The sequence below is a fragment of the Aphelocoma coerulescens genome, chromosome 15 (assembly GCF_041296385.1).
Source record: "Aphelocoma coerulescens isolate FSJ_1873_10779 chromosome 15, UR_Acoe_1.0, whole genome shotgun sequence".
In the NCBI taxonomy this organism is placed as follows: Eukaryota; Metazoa; Chordata; class Aves; order Passeriformes; family Corvidae; genus Aphelocoma; species Aphelocoma coerulescens.
Window position 1 is genome coordinate 9698237 of NC_091029.1, and position 18673 is coordinate 9716909.

The following is an 18673-nucleotide window of genomic DNA, read 5'->3' on the forward strand; positions in this document are numbered from 1 at the left end:
AAGAGTAAAGTTCTTAAACTGAGGATTGTGTTGGGAACTCCAAACGCTTTCAATACAAGTTAACCAAACAAATACATCATGGTCAGACTATTAACATCCTGGTTTACTTTGTTGAAACCACTATTCTTTTGAAAAAATAATGTAATCAGCAGAACTCTGGACAGTTATCTTGTTAGTTCTTTTGGCTTCTGATAACATTTGGACCAAGAGAAAAAAAAAAGTCTGCAACCACAGTGGAGAGCCAAGTTCAAATGCAAGATCATGCCACCTTCACAAAACAAACTATCCCTAATAGGCTAAATGGGAGTGCATTCAAAGATCCTAAAATACCCCTACAATAATTACCTATTAAAAAAAATAAATCTCTGGAATCTGAGAAATGGTACTCTAGCTGCATTTGGAAAACATTAATTTAAACCTTAAGTTGATAAAGTTTCAGCTCCAGTTTCAGATGTGCAACCTGTGAAAGGCTGATTTCAAGTGCCTCAATGGGAGGGCAGCTGCCCCCTTAAGAAAAAGCTGTTACTGCATGGAGCAAAGTGACTGAGGAGCTGTTGGTGCTGGAGCAGGACTTGGAGCACATGTTCCAAGGGGAGGGTACAGTACATGCCAGGGCCACTCAGTATATGCAGTCAGGTGTGGAGCAGCCTGGGCTGTGTCACGGGCAGGCTCCACTGCTGGCCCGCAGCGTTAGCCAGCTCTGCAGGTACCTGATAGCCCTCTGTTTTCTTCTGGCACCACTTCAGCAGGGCGTTCCTCTTGGAGCCTCCATACTCTCTTGCTAGGGCAGACAAGGGATCTTTCCTTTCTTCCCTAGGAACAAGGCCAGAAGAGCTTATAACGCAACAGAAATAGGTATTTATAAAGGCTTAAATAGAAGGACAAATTCTTGGCACATTGAAAGTAGCAGGATACAGCACTACTGACTGAGAAACAGAACACACAGGAATACCTGCAAAAGACTTGAGAGTTAGTTTGGAGTAATTCTTTCATTAGCAAATCATCCTTCTTTTTCCTTTAAGCTTTTTTTACTAAATCTTTCCACCTCAATTATATTTCTTTCTAAGAATTTGAAAAATTAAACTGACAAACAGTAAGTTCTAGCCTGAGCCATTAAGCTAACTCAAGTGACTTTATTTTGTATTTAGAAAGAGAATAAATTGATGCTATCTCTTTTGCATTTCATGGCTGATTACAAATGTCACCTTGAAACAACAAGTTTGCATATGAGCAGCATGGCTTTATTAACAGAACATTTGCCTGAGACCTGGAGTTCTCAAAAAAGAAGGGGGAGATCTATGTAGGCTGATCTGCCATTTGCTGTATTAGCACAATAAAAGCAGTCAATTCATTTCAATTCCAGTTTGTCAAGCTATCTTAAGTAATTTTTTCCTTAAGAAAAAACTGGGGAAGAAAAGAACAACCTAACTAAGTTGGCCATTTTTTCAGGAGTCTTACATTACAAGCATCTCTTTACCAGGTTTCAGAAATTAATTGTAATTAATTTCATTAAATAATATATATTATAGAGACTAATACTTCTTTAGTGGCCTAGTTACATGATTCAGTATGTCTATAGATATTAGAATAAACAGTCTTTGACAAAAAGAGCAAGCACTACACCACTATGGATATTAGTTACTGCACGTGAAGTGTGCCAGAAATTGTTCTTATTTTTAATAATCTGCATTTAGAAAATTAAAATCAGATAGCTATCAGTGAACTGCAAAGACTTCCCCCTATGCCATTTTTAAAGAGCGCTATCAGATGTAAGCAAGATTTTCAGAGCATTCACAGAGATGATACCCTAAGTTACTCTTTCTGAATATTTCCCAAAAGACAAAGGGATTGTACACATTCAGTCTCAAATCTTCAACTCTTTGTTTTTTACAGCATATGTGGTGACTGCAAAGAGAGGTGGAATGTGGAAATACATATCATCTGCTGCAGATTTACAGGTAGCAATTCTCTAGCTCCTGCTAAGGGAAAAGAAAGCATCCATGGAATGTGGATTTCTTCCTGTGTGTGTGCTATAAACAGAACACCAGAGACTGTTCCATGGATCAGCATCTCTTGGTCAATGCATAAAAGACATCATGGCCCAATGGACAAAGAAATGTTTTAAGGCACTAATCTTAAGTACATGTATTGCAATTTGCTTGGCCAGTCTTCACCGACATATGGATGGGCAGGATCTCAAAGTTACTTAGAAAGAGGTAACAGCTGAAATACCCATGAAAATATATGCTCAGCAGGACAGTAAACACAAAACAGTAACTGCTATCTTTGATGCTGAGCCTTCAAATCTAACTGCTTATCTTGATTTAACACAACAAGGAAGTCAATAATTGTGTATTTTAAATATGAAATCAATTATCTGAATAGGTCACTACCTAAATTTCATAGGCACCACACAGCCAGAATGATGCTTCAAGAAATTCTGTACTTCAGTTCTTAAATCAATACAAATATCAACAACTTACATTGGTGTATTTTTTCCTCTGGTGATTGAAACAAGTAACAATGGGATTGCATATTCAATCTATAATGAGGGTTATGCAACACTATGAGAACTGAAGAACAGAGATCTGGGGCAACAATAGAACTCAAATAAAAATATCCCTCTCTCTTTACGCTAAACATACTGTTTAGCCATGAGGGAGCTGTACAGCCTGTTCTCAAATTCCAGCAAGAGCACACGGCCTATATCAGGTTCTCACAGTTATGAAAACACTGCTGAAAAAAATAAATTAGCATTAAGTTGTATGGAGACAATGAAAAACAGCTTGACATACAAATCTTACATGTTCACACATTAGGTCAACTGCATTCCAAATCAAAGAGCTAATGAAGTTTCAACTAGAAGAGGGAACAGAAAACTGCAAGTATTTGTTCTAGTGAACTACACTGATAACTGTTTATCTTACAATAACTTTCAGAAAAAGGTAGGGGAAAACAGAGAAACATGATCATGTAACAAACTGAACTCCAGCAGTGACACTCCGAGTGGCTCCAAAGGCCACACTCATCACCACACACCCACTGCTGCACAGTCCATTAAGTCTTTTGTAGTACTGAACATTGCAGGCAATGGTTGGGCAGCACAGTAATGATTTCACAATTATAACTGTACAGTTTCACCCTGGAATGCCACACTATTTGCTCCAGTCTGCAGGCTGACACCAATACATCTCAATGTTACCAGTTCGAAGTTCATACACAGGTGTTTTACATTTTTTTTAAACTTATTTCTGGATGTACTCAGTTTAAATGTAGGTGCTAACATACACATTAATTGTTGGTAGTAAAGCACCCACAATTAAACTCAGTTTAATTTCTGCACAACAAAAGGAGGGCAGCACTGAGGCCTGTCCCAGGCTGATTTCAGGGAAATCACTTTCAAAAGCACCCACAAGCTGTGAATACATCAGAATTTTTTACATATTGCAAGTGTCTCTGAATATTAAGGGTTTAATACTTCTGCTGTACAAAAGCTTTGTCAGGAAGCTCTGTGAGAAATGGTCTTGACAGAGTTATTTAACATTTGTCTGCCAGTTTTCCAACCTATGAAGCAGAGCTGAGGACAGACTTCACTTGGATAACATGAGGACTAAATACTTTGAAGTCCTCTGACTGATAACACAACAGAGAGGAACAGCTTTAAATTTACCACAGACTTATCTTTTGTCTTACTAATCAGAGGAGGTTGTCTGGCCATTTGTTGCTCAGACTTGCACTATGATTCCATCTGTGGGAGAAAAAAACCCAGGCCCATTCACTCACGGTCATTAAAAAAGACTTGCCAGTGTCTGGGATTAAGACCTGGGCATGCTGCTTTTTGTCTTCAACTGGGATTACAGAAGTTAAGGTTTATCAGGGTCCAAGCCAGTCTGCATGACTGACTCCATGTGCTGTAAGTTCACTTCCTGAATTTGGCTTCATGGTATTTTGAACTGGTATTATTATTTAGTGACATGACGTTGCTTGCTTTTCTAGTGGACTATAAAGTTCTGGTATAAACTCATAAGTTTTAAAAAGCTTAACTTTTAGTCTAACTTTTAAAACATATACTGAGCTGCAGAAAACCCTTTCTGAAGCTCTTACAGATTAGTGAAGATCATTACTGTGTGGGGTCTTCAGTCTCAACACCAGTATTATATACTAGGGGTATCCAGACAGACAGCTGTGGAATTAACCCAAATAAAGGATTTTTACCTTATTCTGCTTCTGGTTGTAGGGGTGACTGATGCTGTAGGAGAAGATGAGAGGGACAGCTGTGGTGAGGTGGTACCCATTGCCATGAGAGATGCTGGAGATGCTCCATCAGGTGCACTGATGTCCCGCTTGATTTCTTCACTACTTCTTCGAGACACTAAGGGGGATTTTGCCCATACATTTATCATTTGCAAACATAAAAACCTTCAAACTTGCGCTCAGACAAGCATTAGTTCAGAAACCAAGCATAGAAACCTATATCTAATACTAGGTTTCAGCATTCTTCCTGATACTTTCCACTTTGGAAATATGAAGGATTTAGACTGCACTAGAAACATTCATGATCAAGCCTGTATTTTGGAGCAAAGAAAATTTTCATGGATGTATCTTAATGGAATATCACTACTTCCATTTGAAGGATTTAATGAATGAGAAGGAATTTTAACATCAAAGCATTTACTTTCCTCTAGTCCATATACTTACATTGCGAAGCTTCACGTAGTTAAGGAAAAAGAAAACCAAATCAGTTTCGAGATGACAGCTGTTTTATTTCCAATTAATTTTAATGAAGAATTTGCATGTAAGTGATGCTCTGGACATTAATTAAATATCATCAAGTATATCAAACGTTGACCTGAGACCAGTCAGCCACATTCCACAGAGTTTGTTTCATTTTATCAGAGGAAATGATTTTTCTTTCAAATGAAAGCACAAGCATTGTACTCTGTAAAACCAAATCTGGAATTGTTACATGTTCTCTACATGGAAGAGTTTCCAGTTAAAAGTATGAGGCTTGCCTTTAACTTAAATGGTCACCATTGTTTATGTTTCTGCAAATCAAAGATTCAACTCTCCACATAAATCAGAGACTTATTTTCTAATGACCTGGAGGCAAGTACATTAATTTCTAAATACCAGACACAAGAATTTTGATTTTTAGGACAAATAAAACTACCTAAAACTTGTAAGCATTTACACAAATATAGGCTTTTAAAAAAAATATTTATCTAAAATCAATTCTGCCTAGATTATACAAAGCATCATTTTCACAGTATCACACTATTTGTGCTACAATTGATAAAGATTTGGTTCTAGAAGCCCCTGCTGATACTGACATATTAGTATATACAGCTTGATAGTAAATTAACACTCTGCATAAACTTGTATTTAGCAAGTCTGGTTTTTTTCAAATCCAAAGTTAACATCAAATGTCTGGCAACCACCATCAGCAATACTGAAGAATATTTGTAGGTTATGCCAGTCACAAAGTAGACCTGTAAGTATATGGCTGAAATGAGAGTTCCTGATTTTCCTAATCACCTAAAACCCGTGGTATTACCTGAAATAGATTTGGCACTTTCCATAGCAGGGACTCTTGGCAGAGACGCTGGCCGGCTGGTGGAGGATGTTCTCAACAGATGTTCTGGACAAAGAAAAAGGAGGGAGATGATCATTACTGAAGATTCCAGTCAAATGTAAGACATTTAGGTTTGAGTCATGAATATTGCCCGCCATTGCCTGAGTTTGGCTATTTTAGGGAGAGTAATTGATTTAATCTGGAAGATAGCGAAGCCCTAAAATTGCCCATTGCCAATGAAGTGCACTAGGAATACACCATGACCACCTTAATCCTTTTTCCCTAAAGCCTCTTGCTAATCCACATGCCCTGGTATAAAAAAAAACCAACCAAACAAAAAACCCTTACACCAAAGGGCTGAGAAAGGAACCCCCATTCAGCACATGGCCAAAAATACTCAACATGCTCAACATGCCCTTCACAGTGTTCAGTGGTAAACCAGATTGCTTTGTCCCTTAGGTGATTTCTTTTTTCCTCCTCTCTGGTTTATTGTATTGGCATTTTTTGGGCTTTAGGGGTTTTTAGAATTTTATTATTAAATAAAACTACACTTTTTTTCCATTCTTCCTCCATGGAGCAGAGTCTAAAAGGTGCCTTTACATATTGTATTGCAAGATTAGTTCTGCCTAATGCCAATAAGTTTAAAAAAACTACAACAAAATTAATTTTCTGTAGCAACAAAACAAATCTATTTCCTATTATGAAATGTTCCTTCAAGTAAAAACTGCCAACAAAAGGTTTACATACTCCTATGTAGAAACACTTAGAAGACAGTAATTTGAAAATAAAATAATTGAATATAAATTTGAATACAAATTTGAATATAAAACAAGGATTAAGGAAAGAGAAACCCCATTTATCAGTTGAAGATGTGACATAAGAAACATACATTGCTACAGACATACATTAAAAATATATCTGTATGGCTGTAAACAGGAATTCTGTCTGGCACCCTCACTACTGGAACACAGTCCTGCTCCTGACTGACTCTAAGGAAAACACAAAAGCCATGTAAAACATACCACTCATTTTGTGTTTAAGCTTATGTCTACCCATGAACTCTGTAATAATTAAAGAATCCTGAATTATCTTCTTGGAAAGGCATTTCAATATTCCTAAAAATATCAAAGTTTCTAAAATTAAAACTGCAGCTGCATTGTACAAATAGCCTCAATATGGATTCAACAAAAGCAAGAAGGAAATCTGGCACATACAGACTATTGTGAAGTGCTACAGAAATAAGAAACCCAACCCTTTAGAAAACATCAGACCTCAGGAATACCAAATTGAGAGGAAATATTCTGCCTGGAGTCATATGGGGATTATCTTGAGAAACATCTACACACAAAAAGCCCCTAAAGCAGGCATAAATCAGAGAGCTACACCCAACACATGATAGCCATTCATTCTCACAGGAAGAGCACATTGTGAACAGTGTTTTGAGAGACAAAACAAAGTTCACAGAACAGGGAAATATTGGGAAATAGATAAATCAACACTTGATTCCATTCAATTTTTCATCTGGCTCCTGAAGATTCAATGCTTAATACGTTTATTTTATTATTCACATGCAATACAATGCCAACCATCATCCTTGTTTCGTTTCGGGGGGGTTAAAAAGCCTGCAACCACATAAATAATGTAAACCCAGAGGTGGGATTTTTTAGTATCTGGAACAGCTGCAAGATATGTCCCTGAAATTATCTTATCTTGATTTTACAAGTGGTCTTAGTTTATGCACACACTAAAACTTGTCAGAATAATATCAAGTTATCAGCATGCAACTGTGGTTCTGTTGAAAATTCAAAAAAGCATCTTTATGTTACACCACCACGTGTGGTGAAACACAAGTAAAAAGAACTTAAACATGAGATATTCTATAATTCTATGAAGATATTTCAATAATAAAAAGTATGTAACATGATAATGTCTTGGATACTAAATAACTTTTTAAAAAAGTATTAATAGCAGTGCTAAAACCAAAGTTTAAATGAACTTGAATCAGTACCTTGAACAGGAATTTCTGCATAGCTTGGTCTTTTGTCTGTCAGTGTAGCAAGGGGTTTTGAAGCCGAGATTGGCCCACTTATGGAATGCCTCTGAAATGGAAAAATACTTCTGTCAAACCTAACTGGAAGGTAAAAAAACAAATGTGGAATTGCAGAATCAGCTTTAGAAACTCAGATATTACATTATTACTAATTTTAAAGAACTATGAAATTAAAGGAACCTTTGAAAAATTTTCCTTCTTTACTTTAAAAACCTTTACTTTTGCCAATCTGACTATGCCTTAATCCTGCAACATTTACATCTTTAAACTGAAACCTGTTCCTCAGATCAATGTTAAAAATTAAGACTGTGAATTCTCTTGCAGTTTTTGTATTAATTCTCACCTTCATTTATATTTTGTTTGAACAAACCTGTTCTGGTTAAACTTGATGTGTTTATTTAAACCAATACAACCTCCTATATAAAGCCAAGGGTTTAGTGCATTATTTGTGTTATTAACATAAGCCTTTATAGCTTTGTGCCTCTTCCTGGAAAATTGGGATAATGGTGTAATGGGTGCAGTGACCCAAAGTACTCTTTGCTAAGAAAAACACTACTGAAAAAATGGGGTTTATTCAGAATGTCAAGAGCTTTTGTTCCCACATATTTAATTGAGATGCTCTGGGAACAAATGCAGAGAGACATTTTATTATTTGTCGAAGATGTAATAAAACACAAATTTTTTTTTTTTTTTGCCTTCTCAGGTCACTTTAATTTTTGTTCTCCTCTAAATAGCTACGAATTGAGCATTTTGTTCTCAAGTTTCATATAAAATATTTAGCAATATATGACTTTTAGCAAGGACATGATCACAGATATGCTAAGACTTGTAACAGAATTCAGTAAGCACTAAATAGGACTAAAATAAGCATTTTAGTCTCACACGGTTAACTGTACAAAGCAATAATTACCCTTATAGTTACTGAAACTCGGATTCAGTTGCTGAAGACTCATGGAGGATCACCCACAATTATTTCAAATTAATAATTTCAAAGAGCCTATTGCAAATTATAGTTCATTTTTTATTCACCCTGTCCTTTCTATTAGATTCCAATATTTAATCATAATCAGTCCACTAACATGTTTATCATGAAAACTCTTTCAGGTCTCCATCTGGCCCAAGGTTAAATGAGTCCTATCTTCATAAAATACTAAAGGTCAGATATTTCTCATGACAAATTATGTAGGCAAGACAGACAAATCCAGAATTGTGATTAAAACCAGTTAACGGTATATACTTTACAGCACCCCATAGCACAGGCAGGATTACAGGGCTATTTATTCATCACTTAGAATCAAACTAGAGTTACGCTTTTGTGCTAGAAATCAAATGGAGAACAACTGCCAACGTACAGCATGAAGAATTTCATCACTTCATATATCCAATGTCCTGCACATGCATGACAAAGATTATACCTTTAAAGGTGAAAGTGACTGTGGTTGTGAGCCATGCACAGAAATGCCCACAACAGCTTCCCCCAAGAGCTAGTATTGCACACTTACATCATCTACTTAAAAAAACCCCAAATATTTCCTAACTAAAGGACAAGAACTGTACCAAAGTGAGCCATTTAACTGTAACTCCCCATCCCAGGAAACAGCTAAAATGGATAATGAGGCTAAAATAAAAATATTTCATTTTGGTTAGCTTTGGGACTGGCACTGCAAAGACAGGAGAGTACCGAGCTCAACCAGGAAACACAGGTATGTACAGAGCTGGATAACCATGTACCTTTATCACTTAAAAACAAACATCCTTTATGGATATCGTCAGAAAGCAGCTGTATCACTCAACTGATAACTTACTGTGTATTGGTCTTGTCTCTTTGCAATAAAACAAACTGATTGTCTTTTTGCTCCTGTTGACACTGCAGCCAGGGCTGCATTGCACTCTTTGGTTCCTTATTACATATCTTACAGCTGCCCGCAGTAACACAGTGACTAATACACTGCAAACCAGAGGAAAATGAACCAACTGATGTTTATCTACTTCCACCTGCCTTCATCTATGTATTAGTAGCAGTGCACAGGTCTCTGGGAGATGCTTTAAATTTGAAACAGAACTATGGCAGGATGAGCTAGTCACTTCAACTCCAAATATTTGGCTTCTGACTTGTCACTCTTGTGTCTGTTGTCAGCTATGGAAGGAAACATGACCATCGGCCACTATCCACGTACCACTTTATGATCACTTTGCACTTCATGCCAGTGCATCTACACATGGCAATTGCAGAACAAACCGTTTTTCACATATTAACTAGTTAAGATATAGGAAGTCTTTGACACTAAATTGCTTGGACCCTGGAAGTTTATACACTCAAAGCAAACCAGGACATTCAGTGGTGACCTGTAAATCTGAAACCATGTCTGCTTCAGAGAGCTCTCCAGCTACAAAACAGAAAAAGAAAGTACCCAGGGAAAGCAGCAGATATAGTCCCTTGTCCTTATATTCCTCCCTAGGCATCTGCTTTGGTCACTCCCAGTGGCATACCAGACCAGCTAAGCTTTGGGCTAACCCAGCAAGGGTGTTTTCACATTCTGAAGAGCATTCTCTTCATACTTCTCTTCCTAAACTGTTCTACAGTACTGCTAAGAGCCATAGTAAAACACAGCTGTGTTCCACTGCAGACTTGGACCTGAAGCCAGAAAGGGTTTTGTTTGTTTTGAGTTGCAGAATATCCAAGAATCTATCTCCTTACCCATGCACACATAGCTGTAAAGAAAAACAAACCAAGCAAACAAAAACTCTTCAAGACTGAGGAAATTCATGACACAGTCCAAAGACAAAGCACATGGTTGATGCATCTGTACTTGGACAATATTTTTTGCAACCAATCCATCTTATCAAAGTATCAACACTGTCAGGTTTTCAGTAGGTATTGATGTAAACATTTCCCCTGTGATAGCATTTAAAAACAACCAAGATTAATGATAATAAACACTGCAACACCCATACAGAGATCCACCTTTCCTCAAAGACCCTAAGCCATGGATGACTTCTATAAGGTGGGAGCCAATAAGTCAACTCACATTGTGATTACTTATTAAAATCTTGCTTTTGAATTTCAAGAGAGCACAAACAAAAAAATGTTTTAAAAAATACCACAGAACACAACAGTAGAAAGTAAGGCAGCAATATGAAAACAAAGAAAACTCAACCCCTTTCTCTCGAGCAGAAAATATTCACATAACTGAGGTCATGAAACCAAATTGCCTTCTCAATAATTACTCGATAAGCACTTTGAAGAAAACCACCTATCTTCAGAAAGACAATAGAAGCTGTTTTCATTTACACACCCTCCTTTTTGTTTTTCAGGCAATGTTTCCCACTAATGAGTATCCAGCTGTTAATGACTTGGGTCTATACCAGAAGTTGAATTCAAAATTCAAGTAATTCTGGCAGATCAAGTACATCAAACAAGAGCTGTAAACCTGAGCAGCTCTGCTGTATTCGAAGAGATTACTTTGGTTCATGGCTAATTTACAGGTAAGTAAAGCGAGATAAGCCTTAGGCTTCACCAAAAAGTCTTCTGTCTGCCAAAGGTCTAGTTCAGCCCTTTAGAACATAAGATTAAGTCTGCCTCCTCCTACAAGAGCACAGAAACAAACAGAAATATAAAGACACATCAATAGGAACAAAGCATCTGTCAGCGAACTTGTCACATTTAACTAATTTAGAAAACTGCTGTCAAGAGTGACTGAACCACAAGCAGCAGCAGAAGCTCTCCCAACAAAACCTTTAATTCTTTCTCTTTGCTTTAAGGCTATCTATTTGTTTCATGAAATTCACTCAAATTAATAAAAGCTGCACTAGTCTGAGAACAGGAGAACAGTCAATCTGTTCCAGGTACTGTTCCTTGAGGACTAAAAGCTAATATGGATAGAGAGTCCTCAGTTCAGGCAAAGAGAATGTATTACCAAATCATGCTGACCTACAGTAAAAATCAAGTTTTGGAATTTTGCATGGCAGTGTCTTGAAGGCAACAGGAGAATCATGGATATTGAAGGAGTAAAACAAAGTACATTCTCTGATTTTTCTTTATGAATCTGGTCCCCTCTGCTTTGTCCTTAAACTTGTTGGGTTCTGCCAAAATCTCACTTCACACAGCAAGTGAGATAATAAAACCAGCAACGATCTATAAAGCTGAACATCAGAGTCCTGGCAATGCCATCTCAGTGCACCCAGGCTGCTGCAGTAGCTGAGCAAAAGGACAAAGCTTCAGAGGGGACAGCACAAAATACACAGCACCATCACGCACTGGCCAAACCCTGTCAGTACAAAATGAACAAAGATCATAAATTTGCAATTATTTCAATCCTCCCTCGTCAGGCCTGTATTGAAAGATACATTTACACTGATGATTGCTGACAGATTCTGCACAGACCTTAGTCCACTGCCAAAGGGGATTACTGTTGTTTCCCTGCCAGGCACAGGACTAAGAACCGACAAACAGCAACTCTACAGCTAAGGAATGCAAATAAAGTCTTCCTCTCATGCTTTTTAGTAGCACAGGAATAGCAATGGTTGGGAATATTTAACAAGAACTTCAAAATTTCCAACATGGTTCTCAGTGACAGACTCTTGTTAGACTGAACAGTTTAGTAATTACTTAAGGCAACATTTTATCATTATTTCCCCAGCAAGTCAGCCAATATTTGTATGTTACCACCTGTAGTTTCACACAATCTTCTTCACAGAGCAGGGTTAAGTGCAGTCAGAAGACACCCACCTGCATAGGGGATACAGCAGCAGCTGGGGGAGTTTTCATGGGACTGGGGCTCAGGGGAGTGCGAGGAATTGTGGCAGCAGCAGGGCTTGGAACTAGGAGGAACATGGAAAGGAAGCCATTGTGAGCATGACACTGTTCTGCAGTGCAACAGGAGACTGCTAAAGCCAACTCTCACCTTGTACTTTACATTACCAGTTTCACTAGATCACACTTTCAGAATTTCAATTAGCAATTGACTGAAAAGTCATTTGAAAGTATGCCTACACATTTACTCCCCTGCAATTACCTTCATTTTCTGTCTTTCTATCATCCATGGTAAAAGCTAAGTTTGCTGGGGGTGGACAAGGCTAAGGTGCAGGATACTATTACCTTGGCAGATGTAAATCATGGCATTACTAGTTCTCTGATCTTCAGACAATTAAAGAGATAGCAGCAGGCTCCTGGCTCTGCCAGTAATACAAGAAAGATAAACGATATCACCTGCTTCTCCTTTCTAGTTTCTAATCAAAGTCCACAAGCACTAGACATTATATACCTAAATTTTGGGATTAAACAAGTAACGTGTTTAGAAACGTATGAAACAGAAAAATTCTAAATTGGTGAATCAGTAATCTGATTATTTAACAACATGATTAGCATGAATACTGAGGTAGAAGGCAGATATTAGTTTGAAATAAAAGATTACAAAGAGGGAAGAGGGGATTTATCATTTAATTAAACTAACTCTGGCAAGAAAGCACCTTCCTCCAGTAACACACTAAAAAAACTTTCTAAATTAACACCAGAAAAGTAAAAAACTAAATACCTATGAACAAAAAGAGAAAGCATGGAAATAGAAGCAGTTGCAGCATCGTTAAATAACAGAGATGGTTCTGTATCTTAAACTTCCTGGTTCTAAGCAGTCAAAAGCAGCTTTGCTGTATACAGTGCTGTATTGTAAGTCTCTGCTAACTTAGTCTGCTTCAGACCAAGCCTTTTCACATCAGACTTTATTGCACATGAAATTCAAAATCCAAAGACCTGGCAAGGGCAATATTTTAATCCATACAAGGTCTCATATGCAGTTAAAGGTGAAACCCAAGTGTTTCTCGTTTCAGAATAATAACTTGGACTCCTTATTCTGGTCATCTATAGAGAAGAACAGCACTTGTTCCCACAATCAGAATCATAGTAAAGTCTCAAGAGTGAGACTCCTTTCATGTTAGAAAATATTTCCTATATCTTTCAATAGGTGATACTGGCTGGATCTTACTTTTAACTTTCATCAGAGCTCTGAATATAAGAATATAAGTTATTAAAAGAAATAAACTCAGCTCTAGCTATTACATGGCTTTTAAAACGCTTAATTTGGTACATTAAGTTCACATTTTAATAATCAGGCTGAAATCAGCTGTGCTTCCAGCTATAATTATGTGTGTCATATGTGTTTATGTATTTCTAATATACAGGAGCACTGAATCAAAGCATCCAGCATATGAGTCACTGGCAATGCGATAGCAAAGAAAAAAAAAAGACAAGACAAAAAAAGGATGCTTATACTTAACTGCAGTGAACAATCTGTTCTGCAGTCCAGTTTGGGTTGGTTTGTTTCAGCCATCACTTATAGGTCATGACAGGATAAAGCAGCTTGCCTCTGAATTAGCTGAGCCATCAGAGGTGACCATGTCAACACATGCAGAAGGGCAGCCTGGTGCAGCTGCTGCTCTGGCTGGTGGAACTCACCTTGGGAGGAGGCACTGTCAAAGGACTTGATGAGTGTTTTCACAGTGGGAGTTGGCTCTGAGGAGGTGGATGATCTGCGACTCAGGCCCATTCCTTGTCTCAGAGCTGCCAAATCCCTCTCTACTGCATTCATGTAATTGTACACTCGACCACGTTCTTCTTCCTGCCTGAAGTCAATGTGCAGCTCATTTAGGGTATTTAAAAAACATTTTAACATGCAAAGTCTTAAAAAAATCAACACAAATTGAAGCTGAATTAAAATCTATGGTCCAAATGGGTCATTACATTAACCTAGTTTTCTTTCCACTGTAATTTAGAAATAGATTATCAACCCAAATTATCACTGTAAATTCTTACTATTTGTCAGCAACAGAGCTTAGCATCTGGTAAAAAAGTCTATCAAATCAGTATTTGATATAAGGCTTAATTCCTGCTCCTATCTCTCTCACACACACAGATGGAAAAAATTAAGACTTAAGGATTTCATGATTCCACATTAAAATAATCATCTCAGAGGGGAGAATTTTTTTCCACCTGAATAAATGGAAAACAATTTAATACTAAGGAGGTAAGAATATATTTCTGGCATACATCTTCAGGCAGCATCAGCTTTTCCCCAAGTTTCACAGCCTGTGCTATCTCCTATCCTGCTGGATACTGGGCTAAATGTGATGTAAATCCTACAAAATTCCCATTCATGCAGAAAACAATTGTTCACTATATACACAACAAACATCATTACTGTAAGCTATATACATATCTGACCCCTAAAGACAATACAGTCAGGATTCAAATGGTGCTGTCCAAGATGTTCCTGTTTGAGGACTTTCATACTTCTGAAAGACATATAACTCAGTTTCTAAGTATCTGGAGCATCTAATTCAAGCCACAATACATCACAATTTGGATTATTTTTGTTTTTATATACAAAGCACCTCTAATTATCAGTGGAAAGATATATCCAGAACTAGATGATGGTTTCTTCTCAGGTAAAAACCCAGCTGTGTTTTTAACCACACCAAAAGCCTTGGCTGCTAATAAGAAATATTAAGAATGGTACAGAAAAGCCAACACTGCTTGTTTTTCACACTGTAGGAAGTGAAATCATGTTTAGCTGTTAAACTGAAAAAATCCTCCACTCCAACCTGGTTTTGTAAAACCCTGTGTGGATGAAGTATACAGTATAAAGAAACAAATATTGCTGTTGTAAGTGTACCTATTTTGACCGCTGAAAGCAGCATAAAGCAGCTTGCTGAAATATGGATCCTCACAGTGGGAGGATTTAAAAACATCTGGAGTCTCAATAATTACCAATCTGGATTTCCAAAACTGCACCTCCCCTGCAAAAGAGACCATATATCCCTGTTGTCATTTGCATACTTGCGTGACTTTATCTCCTCCAGCTCCTTAGTGAGCTTCTCATTTTTCTCCTGAGCTTCGTGCAATCTGCGCTTCAGGTCCCCGATCTCTTCCTGGGCCTCGGACTTGATATCATTGGCTATAACCACTGCAGTCTGCAGGTCTGCCTGGAACTGACGCCATTCTGCTGACTCCTCCTGGAAGCATGAAATTGGAAGTTCAAAATAAAAGTTATCCTTATTATTCATAGTTTTCCTATGCTGTTAAAGGAAACGATTTACAGGAATGACAGAGGCACTTGTCCAGGGTTAGGTACAACCTAACTCACAAGTTAAATTGAAGAGGTTTTGCTGGAAATAACTAGACTTTGAAAGTCATTAATTTCTTTTCTGGAGACAAATAAAATGTTCAAAGTGGAGGAAAAGAATATATAATATTAAACTCCACATCCAAATACACAGGAACATTTTCTCCTAAGCCCAACATCATATCTTTGTGACACTGAGAAATTTTTAGCATTGTTTGGTGTCTATAGGTTAGTAAATATATTCCCATTATGCCTGTCTCTTAGAAATAATTATTTTATTGGCATTATATCTAATCATATTATCTTTTCACAATTTCATATGCTGGTCTTACGACATTCTAAGCTTACAATTTATTGACTTTTTCAGTTTCTACCCACCCGGAGTCTCCTGTGAAGATTCTTGATCTCTCTTTCCATGTCATGCTTTTGGTCCTGAAGTTTTTTAACTGTATCTGGGAAAAAAGTTAAATTTCCTGTAAGATCTTAGTCAGGGATTAATTTACCTAAAAATGAGTAACTGAAAAGACCTGCAAATATTTTTGAAGACTTACTCAGAGAAGATATTTTTATAACCAAAGACATCTGAAGAAACACAGTATGAGAAGGAATAAATTTGCCAGAGGGTGTTAATAGGTACACACTTCTCTGTGACTGGTAAGGTGAGCAGCATAAGCAAGTCAATTCTTATACAAATCCCAAATCACCATATTAAAATGACAAAGCAATAACAAAGAGCAAGTAAACAAGGTAGGTAATTTAACATGAAAGGATCCTAAAAACATGGATGTCTGGGGGTTTTCTCTCCTCAAACATAAGCTGCAGCTACGCGAAGCCTTTTGATTCACAGTTTAATTTCTCCACAAAGCAGCTGACATAACACTCGCAGCAGTGCCTTCCACAGGGATAAAACTGAACTCATGTCCCCAAGAATCTGACATTCTTGTCTATCAAGCTACTATTTGAGGTCAAAGCAAACTATATTTACAGCAAAAGGCCAAACAGTCTGTGAGCTCATGTTATGAGAAAGATGGTCCCCCTAAATCTGTCAGCAGCGACACAAAAGGGTTCACAGCCCGATCACTAGCAGCTCCTGTGTGGCGTCTGACAGACTGGCTACTGCAATTATTATTCATTTGCGACTTTATTCAATACACAAGGACAATGTGATTGATGACTCCATTCTTAAAACAAAGCAACTAATGAAGAAGAACACAGCATAAATTTCTAATTGGTGTGTCACTTCACTGAGTCTTGGATTCTAGGATGTTTTATTTCTATAGCATCCTGTGACTGTAAAAACTGTAAAAATGATGAAGAAACTGACTAAATGCATTTTTTTTGTTCAGGTTAATTATCCTAACACCTGCTGGAAACAAATATTTTTCCTGTATATTAGCAATGCTCTTTCCACAACATGACTGAACATGCCTAATATATTTAGGCTATTCAAAACACAAAACCTTCCTCAACAGCGCCAAGTACAGGGACTTTTTAAGGCACAGTTAATTGATTTACAAGAATCATATAAACCTCAGCTGGCCTGAAAACATGATAACCTTTCAAACTTGGAAAAGTTGGAACATTAAAATTAGACAGATACTTCTGTATTTATCTCCTCCTTGTAAGACTGCCCATTTCAAGTTGCACCCAGCTGATCTTTAAGCTTTGAAGATAAGCCTACAGGGTGGGCCACTCAAATCTCATGCTACCATGATACTCAAGCAAAGCCCTCCAATTTTTAGCTTGTCTCTTTATACCCAACTTGTTTGAGCTAAATTCAGAAATAGGCAGCCAGCTTTAGGTCAAAGTTATAAAACTTGCTCCCCCTGATGCCTTAGGTTTTAACTTTTATATTTTTCAAATCCTGTACTGCCTAGTGTGTAACTCTGAAGTTTCGTGTGGCCTGTTAACTACTGTTCTCTCGTGCTGGTCAGACGTAACAAAGCCTCTCAAGCTTTACTCTTCAAGGACACCTTGATTGTCCCAGTCCCCAAAATGTGTAAACTAAAAGCCTTTGAAGAGGAGGGGCAAACTTGGGGTAATTACATCATTAACTGACGTTATAATTGGAGAATTAACCCTGATATGCAAACGGACCAAACTTATAAAAGTGTGAAGAACCCATGACCCAGCACCCATCTTGGGTGGAGCCCCTCGTAGGCTTTACACTCCCAAGGTGTACCTTTGAAGGCCCTCAAATAAAAAGCTACTTTTATTCTCTTATTCTTGTCTAGCTTCTGTTTTCAAGTAGCCACTTCAAGGCATCACCCCCACCTTTCCCTTTAAATACATTTTGGAACAAATCAAGCTGATGTTCATTTTCACTTTTAAAACAGTTCAAAGAAAAAATGTTTTTAAAAACAAAATTTGCAGTACTACTAAAAGCAAGCTATCTAAAAATAACTACAAACCAGAAACCATAAATGCACCCACAGCTAAAACTTGTGTAGTGCCAGTGTTTTGAGCTTCTGTGAGTTATGAAACGCACCATTACATTTTAGTGTATTTATGCTTTGAAGTAAAAACAATGGTCTGAATATTCTGCAGGTACCATAAACAATACAGAGCAGTTTACAGCAGCTGTTGGAAACAGTGCTCTCTCTCCTCCTCAATCAATCAAGGAGATTAAAAAAAACCAGCCCACCAAATTGCAATTGAATTTGAAATGCGGTGAGAAATGATGACTAATAGAAGTGATTTCACCTCTTCCACCAACTACAGCCTGAAAATTCAAGTAGCCAAAATACGTAGAAGTTGCCATTTGGCATCTTTCCTTTCTGCATCCCCACAAACTCCACATTCTTCTCTAACACACAAACCCTTTCCACCTCCACATGCCTGAATTTTCAGTATGGTAGGACAGGTACTTCTAGCATTATACAGTCTCCTTCTTTTAAGGATCACAGACAATAAAGAAGATTGAGATAAAAGAAA

At 37.5% G+C, this 18673-nt stretch overlaps 1 protein-coding gene across 5 annotated transcripts in view; it reads right to left on the reverse strand.

Moving 5' to 3' along the window:
• The window catches only part of SPECC1L (sperm antigen with calponin homology and coiled-coil domains 1 like), a 63528-nt gene that overhangs the window by 17879 nt on the left and 26976 nt on the right, over positions 1-18673 (reverse strand). For all 5 annotated transcript variants that reach the window (XM_069031434.1, XM_069031433.1, XM_069031435.1 and 2 more), the window contains 8 exons: positions 16118-16191; positions 15454-15629; positions 14074-14240; positions 12352-12443; positions 7581-7671; positions 5555-5638; positions 4216-4372; positions 711-813 (listed from right to left, as the gene is read on the reverse strand). In XM_069031434.1, coding sequence (XP_068887535.1) covers positions 711-813; positions 4216-4372; positions 5555-5638; positions 7581-7671; positions 12352-12443; positions 14074-14240; positions 15454-15629; positions 16118-16191 — 944 coding nt within the window. The remainder of the gene's footprint in view (positions 1-710; positions 814-4215; positions 4373-5554; positions 5639-7580; positions 7672-12351; positions 12444-14073; positions 14241-15453; positions 15630-16117; positions 16192-18673) is intronic.